This window comes from Crocodylus siamensis, chromosome 5 (assembly GCF_052110815.1).
Source record: "Crocodylus siamensis isolate JL-2025a chromosome 5, ASM5211081v1, whole genome shotgun sequence".
Lineage (NCBI taxonomy): Eukaryota > Metazoa > Chordata > Crocodylia > Crocodylidae > Crocodylus > Crocodylus siamensis.
This window is the reverse complement of record NC_143399.1, coordinates 2,140,993-2,166,511: the sequence shown is the minus strand read 5'-3', so window position 1 is coordinate 2,166,511 and position 25,519 is coordinate 2,140,993. Positions and strand designations below refer to the sequence as shown.

At 57.2% G+C, this 25,519-nt stretch overlaps 1 protein-coding gene across 1 annotated transcript; it reads left to right on the top strand.

Annotated features, from left to right (window-relative positions):
• Positions 1–650: 650 nt before the first annotated feature.
• LOC149863362 (E3 ubiquitin-protein ligase HECTD3-like) lies at positions 651–20,108 on the top strand. The gene is made up of 21 exons (XM_090049346.1): positions 651–1,040; positions 3,386–3,546; positions 8,989–9,081; positions 9,462–9,597; positions 9,987–10,102; positions 10,754–10,867; positions 11,256–11,338; positions 12,088–12,253; positions 12,770–12,851; positions 13,788–13,970; positions 14,742–14,794; positions 15,172–15,236; positions 15,436–15,539; positions 15,873–15,992; positions 17,046–17,135; positions 17,504–17,710; positions 18,004–18,133; positions 18,939–19,013; positions 19,333–19,414; positions 19,577–19,648; positions 19,870–20,108. Exons 1-21 carry the CDS (start codon positions 720–722, stop codon positions 19,952–19,954), a joined length of 2,538 nt encoding a protein of 845 aa, XP_089905472.1. The 5' UTR covers positions 651–719; the 3' UTR covers positions 19,955–20,108.
• Positions 20,109–25,519: the final 5,411 nt, after the last annotated feature.

Genomic DNA, 25,519 nt, shown 5'->3' with positions numbered 1-25,519 from the left:
TTGTTTTTCAGCTGGTCTCATAAAAGGTGTCGCCCCTGAACCAGGAGCCCAGAGGGCCGCACTGCTTCCTCCCTGCCAGGCGCGGGCTGCGCGAGATCCACGCCGTGTTTCGGGGTGCTGCTCCGAGGCCAGGGGCACACCAGGGTCTGCGTGTAGCTGGTCGACCAACTAAATACTCGGGGAAATTGTTCTTGGGCAGCTTTTGGGCACAAACCCCTTCCCCAGGCCTGAAGAAGGGCGTCTCTGCCTGAAACGTGTTCTTGTCCGGCCTTCAGGCACGAGCCCTCCTCCAGCTCGCCCTTTTTTTAATGTTTGTGCCCAAAAATTGTTCTTGCCCAGCTTTGGGGCACGGCCCCCTCCTCATCTCTTTCTTTAATGTTTGTGCCTCAGAATTGTGCCTGAAACTTGCTCCCCCCCGAGCCCTCTCCTGAGCTCTTCTTTTTTGATGTTTGTGCCTGAAACTTGTTGTTGGCCATCCTGTGAGTGCGGCCCCTCCCGAGCTCTTTCTTTAACGTCTGTGCCTGTAAACCGCTCTCGGCCGGCGCGCCGGGCGCCTCTCCTTGGTAACCGGTGCCGCGCAGGCGCAGAGCGCAGGGGCGGTGCCGCTTCCCGCCCAGATGCACGGTAGCACGTGCAGCTTCCGGTCGGCGCAGAGCCCGCCCTCCCCTCAGCCGCCCGCTTCCGGCCCGGCTCTGCCCGGCGGCGGCGGCGGGAGGAGGATGCGGGCGGGCGCGGCGGAGAGCCCGCAGCAGCGGCTGGGCCGCATCCGGCTGGTGCTGGAGAGCGCGGAGTGCTGGCGGCGGGCGCGGGCGCTGCCGGCCGCGCTGTGCTACGTGCCGCGCGAGGTGCGCTACAAGCCGTGCAAGGACCCGGCCGCCGCGCCGGCGCCGCGCACGCTGCTGCCCGTGTGGGACGCGCCGCCGCCGGCCCCGGGCAAGGCGCTGGCCCGCGCCAGCCTCGAGCTCCGCAAGGGCAGCTGCCTGCGCGCCAGCGGCGACGAGTACTGCAACGGCGCGGGGCTCTGGGCCAAGCTCAGCAAGGTGCGGGCCCCGGGCGGGGGGGCGGCGAATGCAGCTCAGGGGGGGCGGGGGGGGCGCACGCCACACACATGCACGTGCACGCGCACAGGCACGCAGGCGTGCATGCACAGGTGCATCAACAGACTTGCATGCGCACAGAGACACACGCACGTGCACGCACTGCAGCCCCCGCTGAGAGAGCGCTGCCTGTACCTCTCTGTGTCTGAGTCTGTTTGTGGCGCTGCCTGTGGGCGTGCCTGTCTGTCTGTCTGGCTTGAGGTTGTGATCTACATCTGCGTACGTCGCTACCGTTACATACCTGCGTATCAAGGTCCAGGTCAGCATCGCTCTGTGCGTTTGTCTCTGCATAGCTGTATCGCTGAGTCGCAGGCAGGGAGCTCAGGAGTCGCATCTAGTCCACCCCCCTGCTCCGAGCAGGACCAGCCCCAACTCCATCAGCCCAGACGAGGCTTTGTCTGCCCGGGTCTTAAACACCTCCAAGGATGGAGACTCCCCCACCCCTCTGGGGAGCCTGTTCTAGTGCTTCTCCACCCTCCTAGTGAGAGCGTTTTTCCTAATCTCCAACCTCAACTTCCCTTGCTGCAGCCTGAGCCCATTGCTCCTTGTCCTGTATCTGCCCCCACTGAGAGCAGCCCCCCTCCATCCTCTTTGCACCCCCCGGCAGGGAGGTGAAGGCTGCTGTTCAGTCCCCCTCGGTCTTCTCTTCTCCAGACTCAATCAGCCCAGTTCCCTCCGCCTCTCCTCACCAGTCATGTAAGACTATATCAAGATCCAGGTTAAGATCTATCTATGGATCTATCTCTACATCTCATAGAAATCATCGTAAGGCTGGAAGGGACCTTGAGAGACCTAGTCCAACTGGGGATCAGACTTGTAACCTCGGTGTGGTAACACCACACTCTGATCCCGATTGGGATCGAGCCCCATCTCTGCATCTGTCTCTATATATCTAGAGATCCAGATCCGGCTCCAGATATCTCTCTGCAAGATCTATGTGCATCTTCATAGTTTCATAGTTTCTAGGGTCGGAAAGGACCTGAGCAGATCATCTAGTCCGACCCCCTGCCCTGGCAGGAAAGAGTACTGGGGTCAAATGACCCCAGCAAGGTGTTCATCTAACCTCCTCTGTCTCTCTCTGTCTATATATAGAGATCCATCTGTGTACCTAGCTATGTCTCTGTCTCTACTTGCGTATAGATCTGTATCGATCTTGGCAGGGGCTGCATGAGCCGCTGTGTCTGTATATGTGTTATGGAGGATCCCAGAGCCATGAGGCTGCAAGGGGCCTGCGGAGGTCACATCTAGTCCAACCTCTGCCCGAGGCAGGATCAGCCCTGTGCAAACCAGCCCAGTCACATCTCTCCTCTAAACTCGACATACAACTACCATCAGCCCCGCCACCACAGACCTGGCTCAGGGAAAGCAGGGGGCCTGCAGCAGCCAACATCCTGCTCCTAGGAGACATCGGTAGATGCTCAGGAGCCCCCAGGCAGCCCCCTACCTCCGTCCATGCCAATCTGACCATGGGGTCAAATTCCTCCTTGCCCCCAGATATGGTGTTGGGCTGACCCTGAGCAGAGGGGCAAGGCGCTCCACCAGGATCCACTGGCTTTGGTCCCAGCAGGAGCATTGGCACAGCCCAGTCGCAGTCCCTGGCCTTGGCTGTAGCCAGCGCCTCCGAAGCAGGCTTAACCCCCTGACACACATTGCAGGAAATTGGGGCAGGGGCAACCTGCAGAGCCCAGACTCCTGGGAGGTCCCCACAGGCTTGGAGCAGGGCCCACGAGCAATCGGGCAGCTCCCCAATGGGGAGAGGAGCCCCTTGGGTCTGCAGGAGGGGGTGTGCCCAGGAGGCTCACCGAGAGCCCGACTGCTGGGGCTTGGATGGGCTGAGCGCGGGGCCGTGGTGCAGGGGAGCCTGGAAGCCACTGACAGCCCCTGGTAGCTGGGGGCTCGAGGGGACAGACGTGGAGCCCAGCCCAGGGCAGGGACAAAGTCGAAGTTAGGGGTAAGGCGCAGGGTGATCCAGGAGGTGGGCGTAAGACTGGGGAGTAGCCCTTGGGCTGCCCCGTCTCACAGAGGTGCCCAGTGGTTGTTTCACAGGATCTGCCCCGGGGGTCCGGACTGGATGCAGGAGTCCCGGGGTGGGGAGGGGGGTCTCTGTCCTGCATGGTGCAGCAGAGGGGACTGGCTGCTCAATAGCTCCCAGAGACGGGGCGCTTCATGGGCCTGAAGCCACCAGCAGGCTTCCTCTGGGCCGTGCACTGCCCTGCACCCCGCCGGCCTGGCTGCTTCTGTCCCTCGGGGTGGTCCTGGGGACTGCTAGTGCGTGCTTTGTTCTGCAGGAGCAGCTGGAGGAGTACAAGACTGGCTGTGAGCTGGAGGAGGGCTGGGTCCTGGTGTGCAAGCACGCGGAAGGGGGGGACCGGCTGGTCCCAGTCGAGTCCTCCGACAGGATCCAGAGGCAGCAGCAGCTCTTTGGGGTGGACTACAAGCCTGTGATCAGGTAGGGAGGTGGCAGCGGCGAAGAGGCTGGCTATAGAGACATGACCAGAAATCCTGGTTTTTTCTGACTAAAAAAAATCCCCAATTTTCTGTTTAAAAAAAAGTAACCCCAAATCCACATTTTTCCATGATTAAAATGAAACGCCACTAATATATAGAAAAATATATATTAAAAAAACACACCCACAATTCTCAGTTTAAAAAAAACTATAATATTGATATGTATATCAGTGAGTCTTACCTCGATCCTGGGGAAGCTTTTTGAGAGTTATCCTGGCACATGTCCACGAGGGGCCGGGGGGCAGATCATGCTCAGGGGCAACCAGCACGGGTTCATCAGTGGCAGGTCCTGTCAGACCAACCTGGCGGCCTCTACGACCAGGTCACCAAATCCTCAGACGCAGGGGGAGCAGTGGACATCGTCTTCCTGGACTTCCGGAGGCCTTCGACACTGTCTCTCACCCCGTTCTCATTAAGAAACTGGGGGCTGTGGTGTAGACACCCACACAGTCAGATGTGTCGCCAACTGGCTGGAGGGCCGCACCCAGAGGGTGGTAGTGGATGGGTCCTTCTCAACCTGGAGGGACGTGGGCAGTGGGGTCCCCCAGGGCTCGGTCCTCGGGCCCACACTGTTCAACATCTTCATCAGCGACTTGGACGAGGGGGTAAAAAGCACCTGTTCAAATTTGCTGATGACACTAAGATGTGGGGGGATGTGGGCATGCAAGAAGGGAGGAATAGGCTGCAATTGGACGTAGACATGTTACAGGGGTGGGTGGATGAGAACAGGGTAGGATTCAACACAGACAAGTGCAAGGTGCTGCACCTGGGGAGGAAGAGCCAGCACCATACCTACAGGCTGGGGAACTCCCCTCTCGTCAGGGCAGAGGCAGAAAAGGATCTTGGAGTCATCGTTGATGCCAGGATGAACACGGGCCGGCAGTGTGGGGACGCGGTCAGGAAGGCCAACCGCACCTTGTCCTGCATCCGCAGATGCATCTCGAGCAGGTCCAGGGAGGTGATCCTCCCCCTCTATGCGGCACTGGTCAGGCCGCAGCGGGAGTACTGCGTCCAGGTCTGGGCGCCACACTTCAGGAGGGATGTGGACAACATGGAGAGGGTCCAGAGGAGGCCACTCGCATGATCAGGGGCAGCAGGGCAGGCCCTACGAGGAGAGGCGACGGGACCTGAACCTGTTCAGCCTCCACAAGAGAAGGCTGAGGGGGGACCTGGTGGCCTGTTAGAAACTGGTCAGGGGGGACCAGCAGGCATTGGGGGAGTCCCTGTTCCCCCGAGCGCCGCCAGGAGTGCCCAGGAATAGCGGTCACAAGCTGGCAGAGGGGAGATCCAGACTAGACATCAGGAGGCGCGACTTCACGGTCAGGGCGGCTAGGGTCTGGGACCAACTTCCAAGAGAAGTGGTGTGGGCTCCTACCCTGGGGGGCTTTAAGACAAGGCTAGACGAACACCTTGCTGGGGTTGTTTGACCCCAGTACTCTTTCCTGCCATGGCAGGGGTCGGTCTCGATGATCCGCTCAGGTCCCTTCCGACCCGACCAACTATGAAACTATATAGTGGTGTTTCATAGTTGTTAAGGGCTGGAAATGTGGATTTAAGGTTCCTTTTTTTAACCAAAAATTGTGAAGGTTTATAAAAAACCTTAGTTGTTATCTATTTTCAGGCGCTATCTTTATAGTGGATTGCTCTTTTTATAGCTGGAGAATTGTTTTTGTGGTGTGATAATGACATTGCACGTGTGACTGGTCTGAACTGGTTGCACAATTCACCAGATGATTGCGTAACAATGACTTTGCCTTTGCGGCCAGGCTCGCGGTGTTGTGCGATTTGCCCGTGAATCACGCAATACATGTAATGGGTACCGGGGGCCTCAGATACTGAAGTCACAAATGAGGTTGTTCTGTTCAGACCCCCCACTAGAAAGGTTAATGACCTGCTGCAGCATTGGGACAAGTCTGAGACTGCGCTTACCTCCTCACACCTCAGGGCACCCCCAAAGGATCTGGTTGCACCCCCATTATCCTTGTGAATCACTGCCCTAGGGAGAAAGTGGGGAGCGTTTGCGAGGTGTCTGTCTTGGGACCTGCCAACCCTCTTCAAATTCATTCCTCTGCTGTTCTCTGAAGGTGCCCATTTGAGGAAGATTTAACAGCCTGGGAACGGTCTGTTTTGAGGGATCTGATCTCCCCTTGAGGACCATGAACTGGTCCAAGCTCATAAACACACACGCCTGACTTGGCCCATGGGGTCTCAGCCTTTTTAGACTGGAGACCCCCCTCGTTTGGCTGCAGAGGCTGCTTGGAAAACTCTGGCTCTTTGTATTTATCTGTTTTTTCACTGTGGGAAAATAATATAGAGCCTTTTTTCTGTTGCAAAGACCTCAGGAAGAGCAGGGAGCTCAGAATGGTTTAACCCTATGAATTCCTGCTTGAGATCTCTGGGTTTGTCTGGTGAATCCAGTTTGAACACCTACCAGTGCTAGCATTGCCTGGCACCACGTTGCACCCTCAAAATGATCTCAAGGCACCCCGCGGTGCTGGTGCCACGGCCTCTGGGTGAGAATCAGTGCTCTGGCCTAATTCTGTGTTACAGAGTAGAGGTTGTAGCCGTGTTGGTCCAAGGACATCAGCAGACAATGCCCTTTGGGTAAATCTGGTATCTTTTATTGCACCAACTCAAATAGTTGGAAAAATTCTTCTTGGTAAGCTTTTGGGTATAAATACCCTTCTTTATTCATTACCTTTTTTGAGGTATAAATACCCCTTTTTACCCTTATTTATACCCAAAAGCTTGACAAGAAGAATGTTTCCAACTATTTGAATTGGTCCAATAAAAGATATCCGATTTACCCAAAGCACCTTGTCTGCCTAGCCTAATTCTGCACGTTGGTCCGTTAGCCCTTGTCTTGGAGAACTCAGAGACAGGAGCCTTAACTTGGGGGTGCAGTCACTAGGCATCCTGGTTTTCTCTGATTTAAAAAAAATCCCCAATTTTCAGGTTTAAAAAAAGGTAACCCAAAATCCATGATCGAAATGGAACCCCACTATAAGTGTGTGTGCATGTAAATAATGTCTAGATGCGTGTATTTCATTTCACAGATTTTAGGGTCGGAAGGGACCTATTAGATCATCAAATCCGACCCCCTGCCCTGGGCAGGGAAGAGTGCTGGGGTCAAATGACTCCAGCCAGGTCCTTGTCCAGTCTCCTCTTGAAGACCTCCAAGGAAGGGGACGGCCCCACCTCCCTTGGAGCCCGTTCCAGATTTTGGCAACCCTCACCATAAAGAATTTTTTTCCTGATGTCCAGTCTGAATTTGCTCTCCCCCAGTTTGTGGCCATTGTTTCTAGTTGCCCCGATGGGCGCCCTGGTAAACTCTGTATCCCCTATTTCCTGCTGTGCCCCCGATGAGCTTGTAGGCGGTCACGAGATCATCCCTCAGCCTTCTCTTGCAGAGGCTGAAGAGATTCAGGTCTCTCAGTCGGTCCACACAGGGTTTTTTCTGTAGGCCTTTAACCATTTGAGCGGCCTCCTCTGGACCCTCTCCATGCTGTCCACATCCCTCCTGAAGTGTGGTGCCCAGAACTGGACGCAGTCCTCCAGCTGCGGCCTGACCAGTGCCGCATAGAGGGGGAGGATCACCTCCCTGGACCTGCTCGAGATGCACCTGCTTATGCAAGAAAGGGGGCGGTTAGCTTTACTTGTTGCTTCATCCCACTGGTGACTCGTGTTCATTTTGGAGTCGACTCCGAGATCCCTCTCCGCTGTTGTGCTTCTTAGGCTGGTCCCTCCCTGGCTGTAGGAGTGATGATGACTCTTCCTCCCCAGGTGCAGCACTTGCACTTGTCCTTGTTGAACTGCTTCCTGTTCTGTTCTGCCCACCACCCCAGCCTGTCCAAATCTGCCTGGATTTGCTCCCTGCCGTCTCGTTTATGTATCTGCCCCCACAGTTTTGTGTCGTCAGCAAACTTGGACATGGTGTTTTCTACTCCCTCGTCCAAGTCACTAACGAAGATATTGAACAGCACCGGTCCCAGGACAGAACCTCGGGGGACTCCGCTGCCCACATTTCTCCAGGTAGAGACCAACCCATCCACCACCACTCTCTGGGTGTGTCCCATAAGCCAATTTTCAACCCACTGGACTGTGTAATAATCTACATTGCGACCGCTTAGTTTATTAGTGTGCTGCTGTGTCAAATCTAAGTAAATAACATCTACCTCTCTTCCTTCAGCCAAGCATTTTGTGACTCAGTCGTAAAGTGAAACCAGGTTAGTCGGGCAAGATCTGTCTGCTATGATCCCATGCTGGTTGCCCCGTAGCATTATTTTACCCACTGGTGCCCCACAGATGTGATCCTTAACAATTTTCTCAAAGGTCTTGACAAGGATACAGGTGACGATATATATATGTATAGAGGCCAAGGATATAAATATACGTGTGACGTGTGTGTGTGTGTGTTAGTGGCATATCATTTTAATCATGGAAAAATGTGGATTTGGGGTTACTTTTTTAACCAGGAAATTGGGGATTTTTTAAAATCAGACAAAACCAGGATCCCTGGTGATCACTGTTCGTCGGTCACTGAGCATTATCTGTGTGTATCCCGACAGCTGGAGCACGTACGTTGGGTCCCATTGCGATTGTGTGCAATGGCAGTGATCAGCCCACATGTGCAGACAGCCAGGCCCAGGCCGAGTGGGCTGGGTGCGGGCAGGACGGCCCCAGAGAGGAGTCTCCTTTTGCTGCCTTGTAACACATCCTTTGAGCTGCCCATCCTTTGTGCGGCTGGTCCACGTCCCACTGGGACCGCAGGGATCGTGGTAGGAGGATCCCTGCTGATGAGACCAGCTCGGTGGGGGAGGACTCTGCCCCGAGCATGGGTCAAGCCTTATCCTAACTCTAGCGGCTTTGCAGTGTGTTTAGGGGGGTAGTGCTCCGCTGCAGGCTAACAGCATCATTTCACTAGTGATTCTGGCTTGAGCCCAGCTTTCCATCACAGCGGGGTTTGGTATAGTCAGCAACCGCTGCAGAGATGGGAGAAGTGGTGTTTCCTTGCCTGGTCCGACCGGGCGCAGAATTGGCCTTGGCTAAGCACTGACCCGGCCTTTCTGCTGTGAGGGGCTGGTCCTCTTGTCTTGTTCCTCCCATAGTCAAGCGCTGTGTGATCATGCCCCCTCCTTGCACGGCCAGGCTCTTGGTGTTGTCAGGATAATTATCTGCTCCATTGCTCTTGAGTTCAGGAGCGGTTTCCTCCCTGGGGAGTGAGCAAGGGGAGGCTCTGAGAGATGAAGGGACTCACCCAAGACCTTGCAGGGTGTCTGTAGCATGCTGAGGGCTGCAGTATGGGTCTCCTGTGCCACCCCCCCAGGCTGCTGGGCGAGCTTCCCCCTGGTGCGGTCCCCTAATCCTCCGCGGGTCGTTCCAGGTGGGAGCAGGTGGTGGATCTGACGTATTCCCTGCGACTCGGAGCGAGGCCCAGAAGCCTGGAGCAGGACGACGCTGCCGTGGAGAAGCTCCGGTACTGGCCTGTCCTGTTGTGCATGCTCTGTTGTGTAAAGGGGGAGCGGGGAGCATTTTGTGCCTCCTCTGAATGTGCATGTTTGCCTGACAGCAGGAGGCCAAAGCAGGTTGTTCGCAGTAAAGGGCCCCTGAGTCAGGACCCAGGAGTTTGGGGGTGGCGCTGCCACCAGGAAGGTGGAAGCACGATGCCTGGATCAGGGCACTGCTGACAGCTCGGGGAAAGAGTCTGTCCTGCCGCCGTCCCAGCATTGATGGGAGGTCCAGGGTGGCCCAGGCAGCCCTGCAGCTCCTGTCTCATTAACCCTGCACGTGCTGGTAGGAGTAGAGCACAGCCAAGCCCCCCGCCCCCCCGGGGTCTGACCCTGCACGCGCTGGCAGGTTTGTGCCGCCAACGTGGAGCTACGAGTGCGATGAGGACTTGGTGCATTTCTTGTATGACCACATTGGGAAAGAGGACGAGAACCTGGGCAGCGTCAAGCAGTATGTGGACAGCATTGACGTCTCCTCGTACACGGTAGGCAGCGGAGCTGGTCTGCCAGGGGCTGGGGAGCGGCTCTGGTGTAGCGATGCAGTGGGGGCAAGCAATGCTCTGACCATTGGCACATGGCCCACAGCTCGTTAGGCCTTGCCCAGTCTCTTTCTCCCCTGGCCGTGCTGCTCAGCTCCGTAAGCGGTGTCCCACAGTCCCTATGGGGGGAGAAGTCACCAGAGGAGAGAGCTTGGGGCCCCACGGGGTCCGGCTGCCACACTTATGCAGGCCTAGGAGCAGCAAATGTAGCATAGACTGCTGCAGCAAATGCAACAGCAAATGCAAACCAGCTGTTGCAGCAAATGCAACAGCTGGTTTGAGGGCACGGGCACAGGTCCCTCTCCCTGACCTTGGCTCCTCTCATCCCCCTCCAGGAAGACTTCAATGTGTCGTGTCTGACTGACAGCCACGCAGACACCTACTGGGAGAGCGACGGGTCCCAGGGCCAGCACTGGGTGCGACTCAACATGAAGAAAGGCACCATTGTCAAGTGAGACCTCCTGTCTCGCTGCCCTCCAGCGCTGGGCCCCGGGTGGGGGCAGCTTTGTCTGCGGGGCAAGGTTGGCGCAGTGATCACAGGCACATTGTCAGCAAGTTTGCCCCTGGAGTCAGGATGGGTCGAGGGGAGCCAGTCTCTGGCTTGCTGTGTCTCTGCATGCCGGGCTGCTGCAGAGGCGGGTGATGAGGCTCCAGGTAGGGTCCTTTGGGCCTTTGCCATTGCCACCAGCCTGTACCGTGTTGTAGTCTCTGGCCTGGCTCTGCCAGCTACTGGTCTGCATCCCTGCCAGTCCCACGAAACTGCCCAGGACCCAGCTCATTCCCACACTGGGACAGAGCTGCAGCAGCTGCCTTGGGTGTCTATGGAGCCCCAGGGAGCTTTGTCCTTCCTACATCCAAACTGTCGGGGGGTCCCAAGCTGTTCCTCCCCAGAATACTCTCTCAAGGACTTGGGCACATCCCATTCACGACACCCTCAGCCCAGCTCTGCGTGCCCAGATTGTCCGCCTCCAGACCCCTGGGTGTGCCAGGCCTCGGGTGCGGACGAGGCCGGTGACATCCTAGACGTGTGAGCGGAGTCGGAGGGGCTGTGCTAGCATCCTCTTTGCCTTGCACCTGGGCTGTTTCGTGGTGTCCTCTCCAGGAAGCTTCTGCTGACGGTGGATACGACAGACGAGAACTTCATGCCCAAGAGGATCGCTGTGTATGGCGGCGAGGGGGACAGCCTGAAGAAGCTGAGCGACGTGGGCATTGATGAGTGAGTGGGCCGGGGACTAGGCTATGGGGGCTGGTTGCAGCTCGAATGGGCAGGGTCGGGGTTGTGTCTGTTGCATGCTGGCCCATCAGCACACACGTGCAGCCCTGACGTGCTGGGGAGGGGCGAATACGGCACACTCTTCTCTCCCACGGGATCCTCCGTGCAAGGACCTCAGAGCCCTTTGCACCCCCATAGTCACCAGTCTCATTCCCAGACCCTGTGGAGCTGCAGCCTGGAGAAGCTGATGGCTCAGCTGGGGCTGCACAGCAAGCCGTGGGGTGGGGACTGAAGCCAGAGGCTCTAACTCCCAGCTCCCTCCCATTCCTGGTCAGAAATTTCCCTTCCCCTTAGCCAGCACCTGCAATTGCCATCTGGGCTGTCTTTGCAGGAGCTACATCGGGGACGTGTGCGTGCTGGAGGACATGACGACTCACCTGCCCGTCATTGAGATCCGGATCGTGGAGTGCAGAGGTGACCTGCTTTCCGTGACCTGGGGATGGCAATGAGATCAGCCTGCAGACCCCCCGCTGCCTTGCTAGGTGCCCTGCGTCCCCCGCGGGATGCTGCAGATGCCTGGCATTTGCGCTGTGCAGGGAGCATTGATTGCATGCTCAGGACCTCCATTTGGTTGTGGAGAAGATGCTGCTTCCAAGGCAGCTCCTTGTTCCACACTGCGGCATTAGGGCTCGCTCCGTACTTCTCCTTGCTGGTGGTTCTCGTGATGCGGCTGCCTTCCTGCTAGCCCAGCTTCCTCCTCTGGGCCACTGGACAGCCATGAGGGGCTACTGGGACCAGAGCTGGAAGAGCCCTGCCCTGTTTCCCTGGCCCCACCAAACCCACTCATTCTGCCTCTACTTTTGTCTGAGCAAAGATGCTGCGTGGCTGCAGAGCTGGGGTTCGAGAGGCTCCGCACCCTGCAGGGATGAGGCTGGATCTCAGCCTTGTTCTGTTTCTGGGTCTGCACTTATCCCCTACCCGGTGTCTCTTAGATGAGGAGGGAATAGCTTTCAGGAGCCAAGTGTGAGCTCCTTTGCTTGGGAGTCAGCAGACTAGAGTGCTTTGTACAGGGCCACACTGGTCTGAGTGGGATTAGAGCAGGTTGATTAGACAGGTCCTCTGGGGCTCGTACCTGCGATGGTCGTGGCTGGGCTGCCCCAGTGCTGCATGTCACTGTCCCTCCCACACTGGCTGTCAGCTGGACCCTTCTTGCTCCTTGGCAGATGACGGCATCGACGTTCGCCTCCGGGGCATCAAGATCAAGTCCTCCCGGCAGCGGGATCTGGGGCTCAGCGCCGACATGTTCCAGCTGGCCAACCTGGTGCGGTACCCCCGCCTGGAAGGGACCGACCCCGACGTGCTGTACCGGCGAGCCGTGGTCATTCAGAGGTAGCATGCAGACCCCAGCCTGGGGGCACAGGGCAGGGGGGAGTCACCTGCAGTCTCTTCATATGCAGCGCTGGTCCCTGGGGTGCTCACAGCACCTGCTCAGCCCCTGGACACGTGCAGCAGCTGGTGCGACGCAGCAGGGCTTTGCAGGGGGCAGATTGGACTGTGAGCTGGGCATAGGACTCATTCCCCTCTGCTTGATTTAAAGCCTGGCAGATCTTTCACCATTGCATACTCAAGGCCTCCATTTTTATGGCTCGTTGTGAAGAAAATGCTGCTTCCAAGGCAGCTGCTTGTCCCGTGATGCAGCATTAGGGTCAGGCTGCGTGTATAGTGCAGCCCAGGTGAACTCGCACGGTCACGCAGTGCTCAGGCTGAATCTCCCCACTACAAGGCTCTGGAGGTGACAGCCCCATCACTTCGCGGCTCCCAGCCCAGGGGATCGCCAGCTAGCGCAGGTCTCTGCAGGTGCCGTGCCTTGTCCGGTGTTCCCAGCTGGTCACTCTTGGGTTTTAGGTTCATCAAGCTGCTGGACAGTGTCCTGCATCACCTGGTGCCAGCCTGGGACCACACTGTCGGCACCTTCAGCAAGCTCAAGGTGAGTGGAGTCCTTTTAGTATCTGCAGCTCTGGCCTGGGACGCTGGCAGTGAATGTTTTATTGCCCTTTTAAAAGGGCTGGAGGGACAACCTGACTAAGTGCAATTAAGACTTTAAAGACTAGAAAGGAAGTTGACCATCCCGCTTTCGCCCTGGGAGGGGTGGTCTGTGGCACTGGCTGCAGCCCTCGACTGGAAAACAAGCTCAAACTATTTCTTATGCCCCCCGTGTTGGAACCCAGCTGGCTTGCAACGTAGGAACCGCTCGGACTTCACGCCCTTGATCTCCCACATCTTCAGTTAGCAAACTGCCTGGAGCATCTTTCCGCTTTTCTTCAGCTGTGCAGGCAGCGTGGTCGTATGTTTTTGGCTTGCTCTGTCTTGTGATTTAGGGTGAGGGTCTGGGCAGTGGAACACACCAGTTTTTTTTTTTAATCGAAACTTTCTAAATCTCAGCCATGCTCAAAGACTTCTGTGCTGTTTGCTCCCAAACTTGGAGTGCGCATATATTTTGGGCACTTGCACTCATTTCTTTTTTTACCCCGTTGAGGTATACCTCTGCCTGGTATGTCTTGCCCTTTTGAGGTACATCTCTGCCTCAGCGTAAGTGCAGAACACCTTGAGGACGAGGTTTCCGGTTCCTGGACTGAGCTTGAGCCTGAATCGTCCTGGGAGTATGAGACCCCAAAGCTCTGGGGAATGAAACCCGCTTTTGGGGGCTATTTGGAGGAAGGAGTTTCTAGGGAGTCTCCCTGAAACCAGAGGGAAAGTGTCTTCGTGGTGGTGGACGGCTGGTGTCCAGCGTGCTGCAGTCATTTCGGGAGGGCCTTTTGTGGGGACAGAGGGGATCCTGCTGGGCAACTGGACAGAGCGGGGCTTCGCTGGGAGGAGCAGGGCTCCAGTCTCTCTAACCTCGTCCCCGCCTGGCCCTTGACAGCACATCAAGCAGTTCCTGTTGCTGTCCAAGCGGCGCACGGCTCTCATCACCCAGTGTCTGAAGGACTCGGAGACCAGCAAACCTAACTTCATGCCGCGGCTCTACATCAACCGGCGCCTGGCCATGGAGCACCGGGACAACCCCGCCCTGGACCCCAGCTGCAAGAACGCCGTCTTCACGCAGGTATCGCGAGCTGGCTGGTCGGCTCCGCTCTTATTGCAGGGGCTGCGAGCCGAGGTCACTGTGGCCTGCAAGGCAGGTTGCTTTCCAGTGAAAAGCCCACGTCTCTGCAGCACTGGCCCTGTCCACTCAGCGGTCACCCAAATACTCCCAGGTTAGACTCGCAGGTGCCGCTGCGAGGCGTGTTACCCAGAGTGCGAGCTCTGTGCAGAGCTGTCTTGGTCTCCATGTGTCCTGAGTAGGGTGTGGGGGTCGAAGAGGATAACCTAGGCAGGGAATAGCAGACTAGGACAGGGAAACACTGGTCACCAGAGCTGAGGGGTGAGGGACAGATGAAAGGAGCAGTGAGGAGCCTGCATGCGCTAGGTGTGAAGCCAAGAGGCAGGAGGAGGAGATGGGGGGGGTGGAGGGACAAAGTAGGGAGAGGGAAGTGGTGGGGGCTATAAGGAGGGGGTCGGACTCGATGATCTATTGAGGTCCCTTCCGACCCTAGCATCTATGAATCTATGAGGGTGGGGAGCAGAGGGTACAATAAGGGGCAGGGAGCACTGCGGATGCTTCTGTTGCCCTGTGCTCTGGAGGGGACAGCGTCTCTGGGGCCCGTCCCTGTGCTTTCCTGGCTCTGCTGCGGTGGGCAGTTCCCCGTGTGCCCCTGGGCACGTCGCTTTGCCTCGCGGTGCCGCAGCGGGCTGGGACCGCTGCCCTGCTCCTGCATTTGGGCCCGCAGGAGGCCTGTGGAGATGTCCAAGTCCTCTGCCTCTCTGCTCGTCGTAGGTGTACGAGGGCCTCAAACCTTCTGACAAATTCGAGAAGGCGCTGGATTACAGGTACGGCCCGTTGGTGCATACAGCACCATGCTCGCTGCTCTCTGCAGGGTTCCCCCCAGCATGTAGCACCCTGCGCCCCAAAAATAGGGAGGCCGAGGGTGAAACCCTGCTGTGCAGGGAGGAGTGAGGTGCAAGGGTGTAAAGGGGGGACACATGAGCTGTATGCCTGGTAAGCAGGCCGGTGCCACCAGCTCCTGCTGTGGAGAGACCCAGGAGCTGATGGGCCAGGGAGACGGAGCCATCGTTTCTGGCTAAAGGCCGTCTGATGGGGAGTGTGCCGTGAGGGGCATTTTCCACTAGTCTCGCCGCCACAGACTGCTGCCGTTTGGATTTGAGCATCCGGAGCCAGCAGCTCAGGCGGTCCCCTCTTCCCGCAGGTGGCCGCTGCGCTATGACCAGTGGTGGGAGTGCAAATTCATCGCCGAGGGCATCATCGATCAAGGTAAGAGACTTCCTTGCTCCTGCCCCGCAGCAGAGGGCAGAGCCAGGGCTGTCCCCCGCACCCACTGTGGCGGCTCTGGGGGCTGGGTAGCTATTCTTCTCCCTGGTTTGAGACCCGTGCCAGAGTCTGGCTAGCACTCCATGTCTGCCCAGGCACCTGGGGAGTGGGTGGCCCTGATGCAGGGTCTGTCTCGTTGCAGGCGGCGGGTTTCGGGACAGCCTGGCAGACATGTCGGAGGAGCTGTGCCCCAGCTCGGCAGACAGCCCCGTGCCGCTGCCCTTCTTCGTCCGCACGTCCAACCAGGTGCTGCAGGGCTGTTCACAGGGCATCGTGGGGCCTGTCGCCGTAACCGGGCAGCCTGGCTCCTGGGGCAGAAGAGGGCAGGGGGAAGAGGGCTTATTCATCTTTCAGATGGGAAGGGGTGTTGTGGGCAGGACAGAAGCCCTGGGGGGAGTTTTGGGTACCCCAGGGGATCGCTGGGTGCAGGTTTCTGTTGTTGGGGCAGGCAGAGGAGGATGCTGGAGAGGGACAGACACTCCCTGCTCTGCGTCATCCCAAGAGCCCAGGCCAGTGGGGCCGTCCCCACCTCCCCTGGGCTCAGCAGGGAGTCCGGCCCTGACAGGGTCTCTGTTGCAGGGCAACAGCACCGGGGAAGCCAGGGACATGTACGTCCCAAACCCCTCCTGCAAGGACTTCGCCAAGTATGAGTGGATTGGCCAGATCATGGGAGCCGCTCTGCGGGGCAAGGAGTTTTTGGTGAGTCCTGGCAGGAGAGAGACACACCCCCAGCAACCGCGATTCATAGATTCATAGATGCTAGGGTCGGAAGGGACCTCAATAGATCATCGAGTCCGACCCCCTGCATAAGCAGGAAAGAGTGCTGGGCCTACATTACCCCAGCTAGATACACATCTAGCCTTCGCTTGAAGACCCCCAGGGTAGGGGAGAGCACCACCTCCCTTGGGAGCCCGTTCCAGACCTTGGCCACTCGAACTGTGAAGAAGTTCCTCCTAATATCCAATCTAAATCTGCTCTCTTCTAGCTTGTGGCCATTATTTCTTGTAACCCCCGGGGGCGCCTTGGTGAATAAATATTCACCAATTCCCTTCTGTGCCCCCCTGACGAACTCACAGGCAGCCACCAGGTCGCCTCTCAACCTTCTCTTGCGGAGGCTGAAAAGGTCCAGTTTCTCTAATCTCTCCTCGTAGGGCCTGGCCCGCAGGCCCTTAACCATACAAGTGGCCCTTCTCTGGACCCTCTCCAGGTTATCCGCATCCTTCTTGAAGTGCGGCGCCCAGAATTGCACGCAGTACTCCAGCTGCGGTCTGACCAGCGCCCGATAGAGGGGAAGTATCACCTCTTTGGACCTATTTGTCATGCATCTGCTGATGCACGATAAAGTGCCATTGGCTTTTCTGATGGTTTCGTCACACTGCGATGGTCACCTCCAGTTTTGCTTGGGGGCTCGCTGCAGGGGAAGCTTGGCAGGATTCCCCAGGACAGGAGGGCAGGGGCCTGGGAAGGTTTTGGGGCTTATATCCTGCGCGTCGGTGGCATAGCCCTGGATGAATCAGGGCTCGTTCCCTACCAGTTTCCAAGTGGCTGGTCCATGGCCCCTTCCTGGCTTATCCAGATCGGTCTGCCAAGCGATGTCCTACCCTGAGCCATTGACATTAGTGCTGTCTTCCTGCAACTCGCTGATGCTGAGCTCAGTTTTTTGGAAAGGCACATGCAGAGCTAGCAAAGCAGCACCATGCCCCGGGGTCATGTCTCCTGCCATTCTGGCAATGTGTGTTCTCCTCTCTGCAGGTCCTGGCTTTGCCGGGCTTCGTATGGAAACAGCTAATGGGGGAGGAGATCAGCTGGAGCAAGGACTTCCCTGCCCTGGATTCGGTGCTGGTGAGTAGGGGTGAAGGGCGGTTGGAGAGCGAGGGGCAGTTGGCTGGCATCTTGTGCCTCGCAGCTGGATTGATCATGGTGCAGGCAGTGGGATGCATGTGCTTGGCTTCCCTGTGCTGATGCTACACAGACACAGGCCAAGGTCTTATATTTCCACCTCCAGCTAACACGGGTGCAGCCCGTAGCAATGCAAGTCCCAGCCTGCAATATTCCAGCTGGGTCTGTGCAGCCTCTTCAAAACCCAGTAGCAGTCCCCTCTGGCAGGCAGATGGGCTGTGCATTGATCTTCCTGGGTCTAATCCAAATCATCTTAAGGGTTGGTGGGGCTTGCATTTTACTGTGGTGAGGTCTGAGAGCTCTCTGATCAGGTGAAGCTTCTGGAAGTGATGGAGATGATGGACAAAGACACCTTCGAGTTCAAGTTTGGGAACGAGCTGACCTACACCACAGTCCTCAGCGACCAGCGCATGGTGGAGCTGATCCCCAGCGGCAGCAACACAGTGGTGAAGTATGAGGACCGCAAGGAATTCATCCGTCTGGTGCGGAAAGCCCGGCTGGAGGAGAGCAAGGAGCAGGTAATGCCATCTTCGGGGGGCCTCAGCTTGTCAGGTAGGACCAGGTGGTCTAGGGATGTCTCTTCCTATCCCTGAGCACCAGGCACCCTCATCTCTTTGTGGACATACTCTTCACCTCCGTACTCCCTGGGATGGGCCTCTTGTAGAAGCACTTGTGGAGCCATCTCACTAGTGGGAAGTGGGGCTGCCTGCCCCTGCGCTGCTGGCCTGGACTCAAACCCCATCTGGGCATGTCTACGGGGTGCCTCATCCTTCCCTTCCTGACCACCCTGCCTGCTCTATCTCCCCTCCAGATTGCAGCCATGCAGGCCGGGTTGCTGAAGGTGGTGCCCCAGGCTGTTCTTGACCTCCTCACCTGGCAGGAGCTGGAGAAAAAGGTCTGCGGGGACCCTGAGGTCACGGTGGATGCCCTGAGGAAGCTCAGTAAGTCTGTAGATTGACATGGCCCTGTCTTTCTGAGCCTGAGACCCCATAGGCTTCATGCTGGGGTCTGTGGGGGACCCTTCTGCAGCTGCTGCAGGAGTGAGAGACCCTGGCACTATGTGCCTTTGGGTAAAGTGCGTGTCCCAGCTCTGCCGTGGACTGGCGAGGAGCTGCGGTCTCCGTGCTTGGGTTGAGAGAGGGCACCTCAGATTCACTCACCTTTATGAGGCGCAAGGCGGGGGGAGGTGATCCCAGCACCCCTGATCTAAATGCTGTTGGGTGCATTTAGAGTGCGTCGTCTTCCCCAACCAGGATCCAGCCAAGATCATAGAAATGAGGGCTGGAAGAGAGCTCAGGAGTCACATTGAGTCCAACCCCCTGCTCCAAGCAGGACCAGCCCCAGCTACATCATCCCAGCCACGGCTTGATCTAGTTGCGTCTTAAAAACCTCCAAGGATGGAGACTCGACCACCTCTCTGGGTAGCCTGCTCCAGTGCTTTACTACCCTCCTTGTGAGAGTTTTTCCCCAATATTCAACCTCAACTTCTCTTGCTGCAGCTTGAGCCCGTTGCTCCTTGTCCTGTCATCTGCCCCCACTGAGAGCAGCCCAGCTCCGTCCTCTTTGCAGCCCCCGGCAAGGAGGTGAAGGCTGCTGTTCAATCCCCCTCGGTCTTCTCTTCTCCAGACTAAATTGGACCCCTTCCCTCAACCTCTCCTCATCGGTCATGTGCTCCCTGAGTGCTCATTAAAGATAATGACATACAAGGGGGGATCTCTTCCTACCAACTTCTTTCTCTCCCTTCAGCCCGGTTTGAGGATTTTGAGCCATCAGACACCAGGATCCAGTACTTCTGGGAAGCACTCAACAACTTCACCAATGGTGAGTGTCCTGTGGCCGTCTCCACCTTGCTGTGATCACGCTGGGGACACAGCTCTAGCTGTGCTGGGAATCATCTCTGCCTTGGGGGAATCGGGATGCCCAGCTTGGGAGAGCTGTCCCTTGGCCACGGGGATCGACCACCAGCTTTGCAACCCTGTCTGCAGAGGGTGTGATCCTGAATCTGCACGTGGCGGGGCTCATGGAGACCTGACTGATCTGTGCAGTTGAAAGCAAGGAGCTGGGCTCAGGCAACAGCTCCTTGCTATCCCCAGAGGGTGGATGTGGGGAGCAGCTGACACTCCAGTTCTCTTCCCCGCAGAGGATCGCAGCCGCTTCCTCAGGTTTGTCACCGGCAGGAGCCGCCTCCCAGCTCGGATTTACATCTACCCGGACAAGCTGGGGTGAGTGAGGCCTGGGGTGCGGGGACAGGTCCCAGCAAAGGGCAGTGTCCCTCCGCTCCGCTGGGAATCGGTTTTGGCCTCGATCTCCCACCTCTTTGAAGCGTGTCCCTGGGTTTGGAGCAGCCTGTTGGGTCTGACCAGCCTGTCCTCTCTTCCCCCAAGCTCTGAGTCAACCGATGCGCTGCCGGAGTCCTCCACCTGCTCCAGTACCCTCTTCCTGCCAAATTATGCTACGTAAGTCATGCTGCCCCTCTGCTTGATGGCTCTGATCTCAAGGGAGGTGCCTTTTTCTTGCTGGCCTCTGGGAGACTTGGAGGCTGTTTCCACCTCTGCTGCTTGTAGGAAATCGCACCTGCTCCCCTTACAGCGCCTCTCGTTCCCGTCCAGGCACCTGGTGCTTCCCGCTGTAGAGAGCAGTGAAATCTGCTGTGACGCTATCCCTTCATCTCTTGCAGTGCCAAGATCTGCGAGGAGAAGCTGCGTTACGCAGCCTACAACTGCGTGGCCATCGACACCGACATGAGCCCGTGGGAAGAGTGATGTTGTTACCATCGTTCCTGGCTGTGAGGGTTTTCCTACTCAACGGCTTGATGCAAAGAGCACTCCCACCCCCCTTGAATGTGTACATACATAGACATATAAATATAATAAACGTGTAGTGTGGAGGCCTGGTTCTAATCCGAACCAGACAAAATCCTGCTGTTTGGGTCTTTGGGTCGACAGCAGGAAGGAAGACATCTTGCCCTCACTTGGACCACGTAACTGGGTGTTGGAAACTCCCAAGCACCTGGAAAGGTCGTTATGAGCGGAGACCCCAGCGCTGTTCAGATTCCCCCTTCCCCACTCCAGTTGCTGTCCCCACCTATGAAATTCGGCCATCTCTGGGATGAAGCTGTGTAAGAGTTGCCCACAAAGCTGCATGCTGTTTAGAAATGCAAAACTCTAGAGCTCATTTATTAGACCAACTAAGAAATTGGAAAAAAAAGGGAAAAAATCTTTTTCTGCAAGCTTTCATGCTGTTTCGGACAGGAAGTGACAAGCTACATCTTAAAGCTGCAGGAGGTCATAGACTCACAGAAGTGGGGTCGGGAGGGACCTTGTAGATCTTCAAGTCCGACCTCCCGCCTGGGCGGGAGAAAAACTGGGCTCAAATGAGTCCAGCCAGGTAGGTATCCAGCCTCTTCAAGCCCCCCAGGGCAGGAGCCAGCACCACTTCCCTAGGAAGTTGGTTCCAGATCCTAGCCGCCCTGACTGTGAAGTAGTTCTTGCGGATGTCTGATCTAAACCTCTCCAACAACCTGTGGCCATTATTCCTTGTTATGCCGGGGAGGTGCTCGGGGGAACAAGGTCTCTCCCAAACCCTTCTGGTCCCCCCTCGTGAGTTTATAGACGGTCACCAAGTCCCCCCTCAGCCTTCGCTTGTGGAGGCTGAACAGGTTCAGGTCCTGCAGTCTCTCATAGGGCCTGCCCTGTTGTCCCCAGATCATGCGAGTGGCCTCCTCTGGACCCTCTCCATGCTGTCCACGTCCCTCCTGAAGTGCGGCGCCCAGAACTGGACGCAGTCCTCCAGCTGCGGCCTGACCAGCGCCGCATAGAGGGGGAGGATCGCCTCCCTGGACCTGCTTGAGATGCACCTGTGGATGCACGACAAGGTGCGGTTAGCCCTGCCAACCGTGACCTCGCATTGTCGGCCCATGTTCATCTTGGAGTCAGTAATGACTCCACAATCCCTTTCTGCTTCCGTGCTTTCAAGAAGGGAGTTTCCCATCTTGTAAATGTGGTGCTGGTTACTACTGCCCACGTGCAGCCCCCTGCACTTGTCAGTATTGAAACGCATCCTGTTTTTGTTAGCCCACCCTTGCAACCTATCCAGGTCTTGCTGCAGTCTTTCCCTCCCTACTAGCGTGCTCACCTCACCCCAAATGTTGGTATCATCAGCGAACTTAAACAGGTTGCATTTCACCCCGTCGTCCAAATCACTGATGAAGAAATTGAACAGCGCGGGCCCAAGGACCGAGTCCTGGGGGACTCCGCTGCCCACTTCCCCCCAGGTCGAATATGACCCATCCACCACCACCCTCTGAGTGCGACCCTGCAGCCAGTCTGCAATCCACCTGACTATGTAGGCATCAATGCCACAGTCGCCTAGTTTTTTAATGAGGATGGGGTGGGAGACGGTGTCAAAGGCCTTGCTGAAGTCCAGAAAGACTATGTCCACGGCAACACCTGCATCCATTGCCTTTGTGACCTGATCATAAAAGGCAACCAGGTTGGTCTGACATGACCTACGCCTAATGAAACGGTGCTGGTTGCCCTTGAGCATCATCCCTGAAGCCGGCCCATCGCAGATGTGCTCCTTGAGGATCTTCTCAAAAGAGTTTGCCGAGGATAGACGTAAGACTGACGGGCCTATGGTTGCCCGGGTCCTCCCTCCTCCCTTTTTTGAAGATGGGGACCACATTGGCTATCTTCCAGTCATCCGGCACCTGGCCCGAGCACCACGAGCACTCGTACAGCGGTGCCAAGGGCCCTGCAATAACCCCAGCCAGCTCCCTCAACACCCTGGGGTGCAGAGCATCTGGACCCGCTGACTTGAACAGGTCCAGCCCCTCCAGAAGCTCTCTAACCCGGTCCTCTCCAACCTGAGGGCTGGAGGCATTCCCCACAAGTCCATCTGGCATCCCAGCGGGGAAGTCCCCGTCCCTGCACAAGAAAACGGAGGTGAAGAATTGGTTAAAGAGGTCTGCTTTCTCCTCTGGCGCAACTACCAGATTGCCCAGTGTACCTTGCAGGGGCCCCACATTACCTGGTGCCTTCTTCCTCCTCCCTGTATATTTGAAAAAGGACTTTTTATTACCCTTGGTCTTGGACACTAGTCCTAGCTCTATGTCCGCCTTAGCTTTCCTGACAGCCCCCCTGCACGCCTGAGCAGAGGAGGTATATTCCTCTTTTGAGAGAGCACCCCCCTTCCACCGGGTGTACGCCGCCTTTTTGGCAAGCAGGTAGTCCCAGATGCCCTTGGTGAGTCGGGGGGGCTTTTGGGCACTCTTGCCCCCCTTGCTTTTTGTTGGGATGGACTCCCCTTGGGCCCTGAGTATCGTCTCCTTGAGGAATGACCACTCAACTTGGGCACTGAGTTCCCCTGCCCTCGAGGACCCCAGCGCCTCCCCCACTAGTCTCCTCAACTCGTTGAAGTTGGGCCTCCTGAAGTCCAGGGCTACCGTCTTGCTGCAGGCCCTCGACACCCTGCGCTGGATGGTGAACTCCAGCGAGCGATGATCGCTGTCGCCCAGGGGGTCGAGCCCCTGGAGGCCCCTGACTGCTCCTCCCAGCAGATGTCCGGGTAATTAAAATCCCCCATGACAACTACATCCCTTGCCTTAAGTGCCTCTGCAAGCTGGTCCAAAAATTCCCGGTCCAGCTCCTCCCCTTGGTTGGGGGGCCTGTAGTAGACCCCCACCGTCAAATCACTCTCCCCACAGCCCCCTTGTATCTTGACCCAGAGCACTTCAGCTTTCCCCTCCTCTGACCCGTTCTGCTGGCAGAGGACGTGTGTTGCTCCTTGACACAGAGCGCTGCCCCCCACCCCTTTCATAGTTTCATAGTTTCTAGGGTCGGAGGGGACCTGAGCAGATCATCGAGTCCAACCCCCCGGCCGTGGCAGGAAAGAGTACTGGGGTCAGACAACCCCAGCAAGGTGTTCGTCCAGCCTCCTCTTAAAGCCCCCCAGGGTAGGAGCCTGCACCACTTCTCTTGGAAGTTGGTTCCAGACCCTAGCCGCCCTGACCACAAAGTCGCGCCTCCTGATGTCTAGTCTGAATCTCCCCTCTGCCAGCTTGTGACCGTTGTTCCTGGTCACTCCTGGCCTTCCTTCACTACCCCACCTGTAAAGCTGATAGTCCCTAATGCTGACTGCCCAGTCGTGGGACAAATCCCACCACGTTTCTGTTAGCCCTGTGACATCTGGGTTCGAACTAGCTATTCTGAGGGCGAGTTCCTCCTGTTTATTCCCCATGCTGTGAGCATTGGTATATAGGTATTTAAGGCCTTGCAAGACTATGCGCGCCACCCCCTGTTTAGGGAGACTGTACTTTAGGTCCTAAAGTAATGAATGTAAGGTCATATTTTGATCTCGGATTTGCTCCTGCCAGGTTTTAACCCCTTTCACTCTCCACGTGCAGAAGATTTTGGAAGTCAGGCTGCCCTTGCAGGGCTCTAGTGAATGGCAGTGGCCACCAGGTGCCACTTGAGCCCTGCGTTCCCCAGCTGAGATGTGTCAGCACAAAGCAAATCTGGAATAGCTGTTGCACTTTCACACCCAACTGGAAGCTGATTTCACCTTTGTGCTCATGCCAAGATGGGAAGCACACCCTCTGCACAGGGTCTGCAATGCCTGAGCCGTGGGGGCACGGAGAGGAGCGTGCAGCACTAATTGAGGGCTGCAACATGGTGTGTAGAAAGGCACAAGCAGGGTCACGGTGGGCGTGCGGGATTCATGACTTGGGCTCTGCGGGTCCAGCGCTTCCTGGGCTCTTGCAGGGAGGTTGTAGCTGAATCCGGGCGTCCGTGTAAAGCACTGTGAGCGCTGCCGAGAGGATGCTCCAGGGGGTTGGCATGAGGGGGGCAAAGGGAGCCAGGCTGGGTCAGTTCTGGGTGTCTGTCACAGGAGCTGGGATCTGCCTTTACCCCAGCAGTGCAGCTCTTGAGCTGACACCAAACTATGAAGCTGCTGAGCTGCAGCCCGGGGCTTGCTGGTGCCTGTCTCATCCTGCGGACATGAAACGCCTCCTCTTTGAGGGAGGAATGGCGTTCTGTCCAAAACTGTTTTATGGCCCCGTTCATCTTGTTCCTCCTGCCAGTGTCATTTCCTGGCCCAGCACCCTGGCGTGCCTGAATGGACGAAGCTATAGTTTCTGCTTTTGGGTTGAGACACCTTCGTGCAGCACAGCTCCTACGCCCAGCTGCCCGGGCTCAGGTTTGAACGTGCCGCCTGCAGCTGCTCTCAGTCCGGGCTGTTATTGCTTGGACTTCTTGCCCAGGGTCCTGGAAGCACCTTGGGGGAAATGGGCTTTAAGCTCAGGGCAGGGTCCCTTACCCCCTCCATAGCTGCACTGCTTCATTAAACCCTCCAAGATCCTTTGTATTGTTGTCATGAGTGACCTAAACTCCCCAGACATTTGCTGGGGGGGCAGATGGCCAGGTCTGACCGCTCACGGAGGCTCCTGGCTGTATTACAGGACCTTCACCTCATCCAGGAGGTGCATAGCCCCCCTGGGGTCACACCTTGCTGGACCTGGTCCAGGCCATGGGGGGTGACCTGGTGAGGGGACTGCAGGCCCTTGACCGCCTGGGCAATCGCGATCGTCACCTGCTGGGTTTCACTATCCCAGCAGGGTGTCAAGGGCTCACACCAAGGCTAAAGCCCTTGACTTCAGAAGGGCCAGCTTCAACGAGCTGCGGAGACTAGTGGGGGAGGCACCGAGGGCCCAGAGGGTAGCAGAGACGGGAGTCCACGAGGGATGGTCGTACCTTAAGGGGACGATCCCCCAGGCCCAAAGGGTAACAGTCCCTGTGGGAAGCAAGGGGGGTAAGAGAAACCCCCTTGGCTCAGCAAGGGCGTTCAGCGAGGACTGACAGGGGCACGCGGCCAGCGCGAGGGAGGAGCGGTCACCAAGCAGGAGTACTGCTCCTTGCCCGGGAGGGTAGGAGGGCTGTTAGGAAGGCCAAGGCGGGGATGGACTCAGGCTAGTGTCCAGGATTAAGGACAACAAAAAGTCCTTTTTCAAGTACATGGGGAGCAAGAAGAGGACACCAGGCAATGTAGGGCCCCTGCAAGACGCACACGGTTATCTTGTGGCTCCCTCCGCCAGATGAGAAAGCTGATGTTTTTAACCGCTTCTTTGCCTCTGTTTTCTTGAACAGGGACCGGGACATACCTCTTACGAGAGGTAGGGACAGTCTCGGGGATAGCTCCGTCAGGCCTTGGGTCAGGGCAGAGGTAGTTAGGGATCTTCTGGAAGGGCTGGACATTTTTAAATCTGCAGGTCCAGATGCCCACCACCCCAGGGTGCTGCGGGGGCTGCCGGGGGCATCGCGGAGCATTCG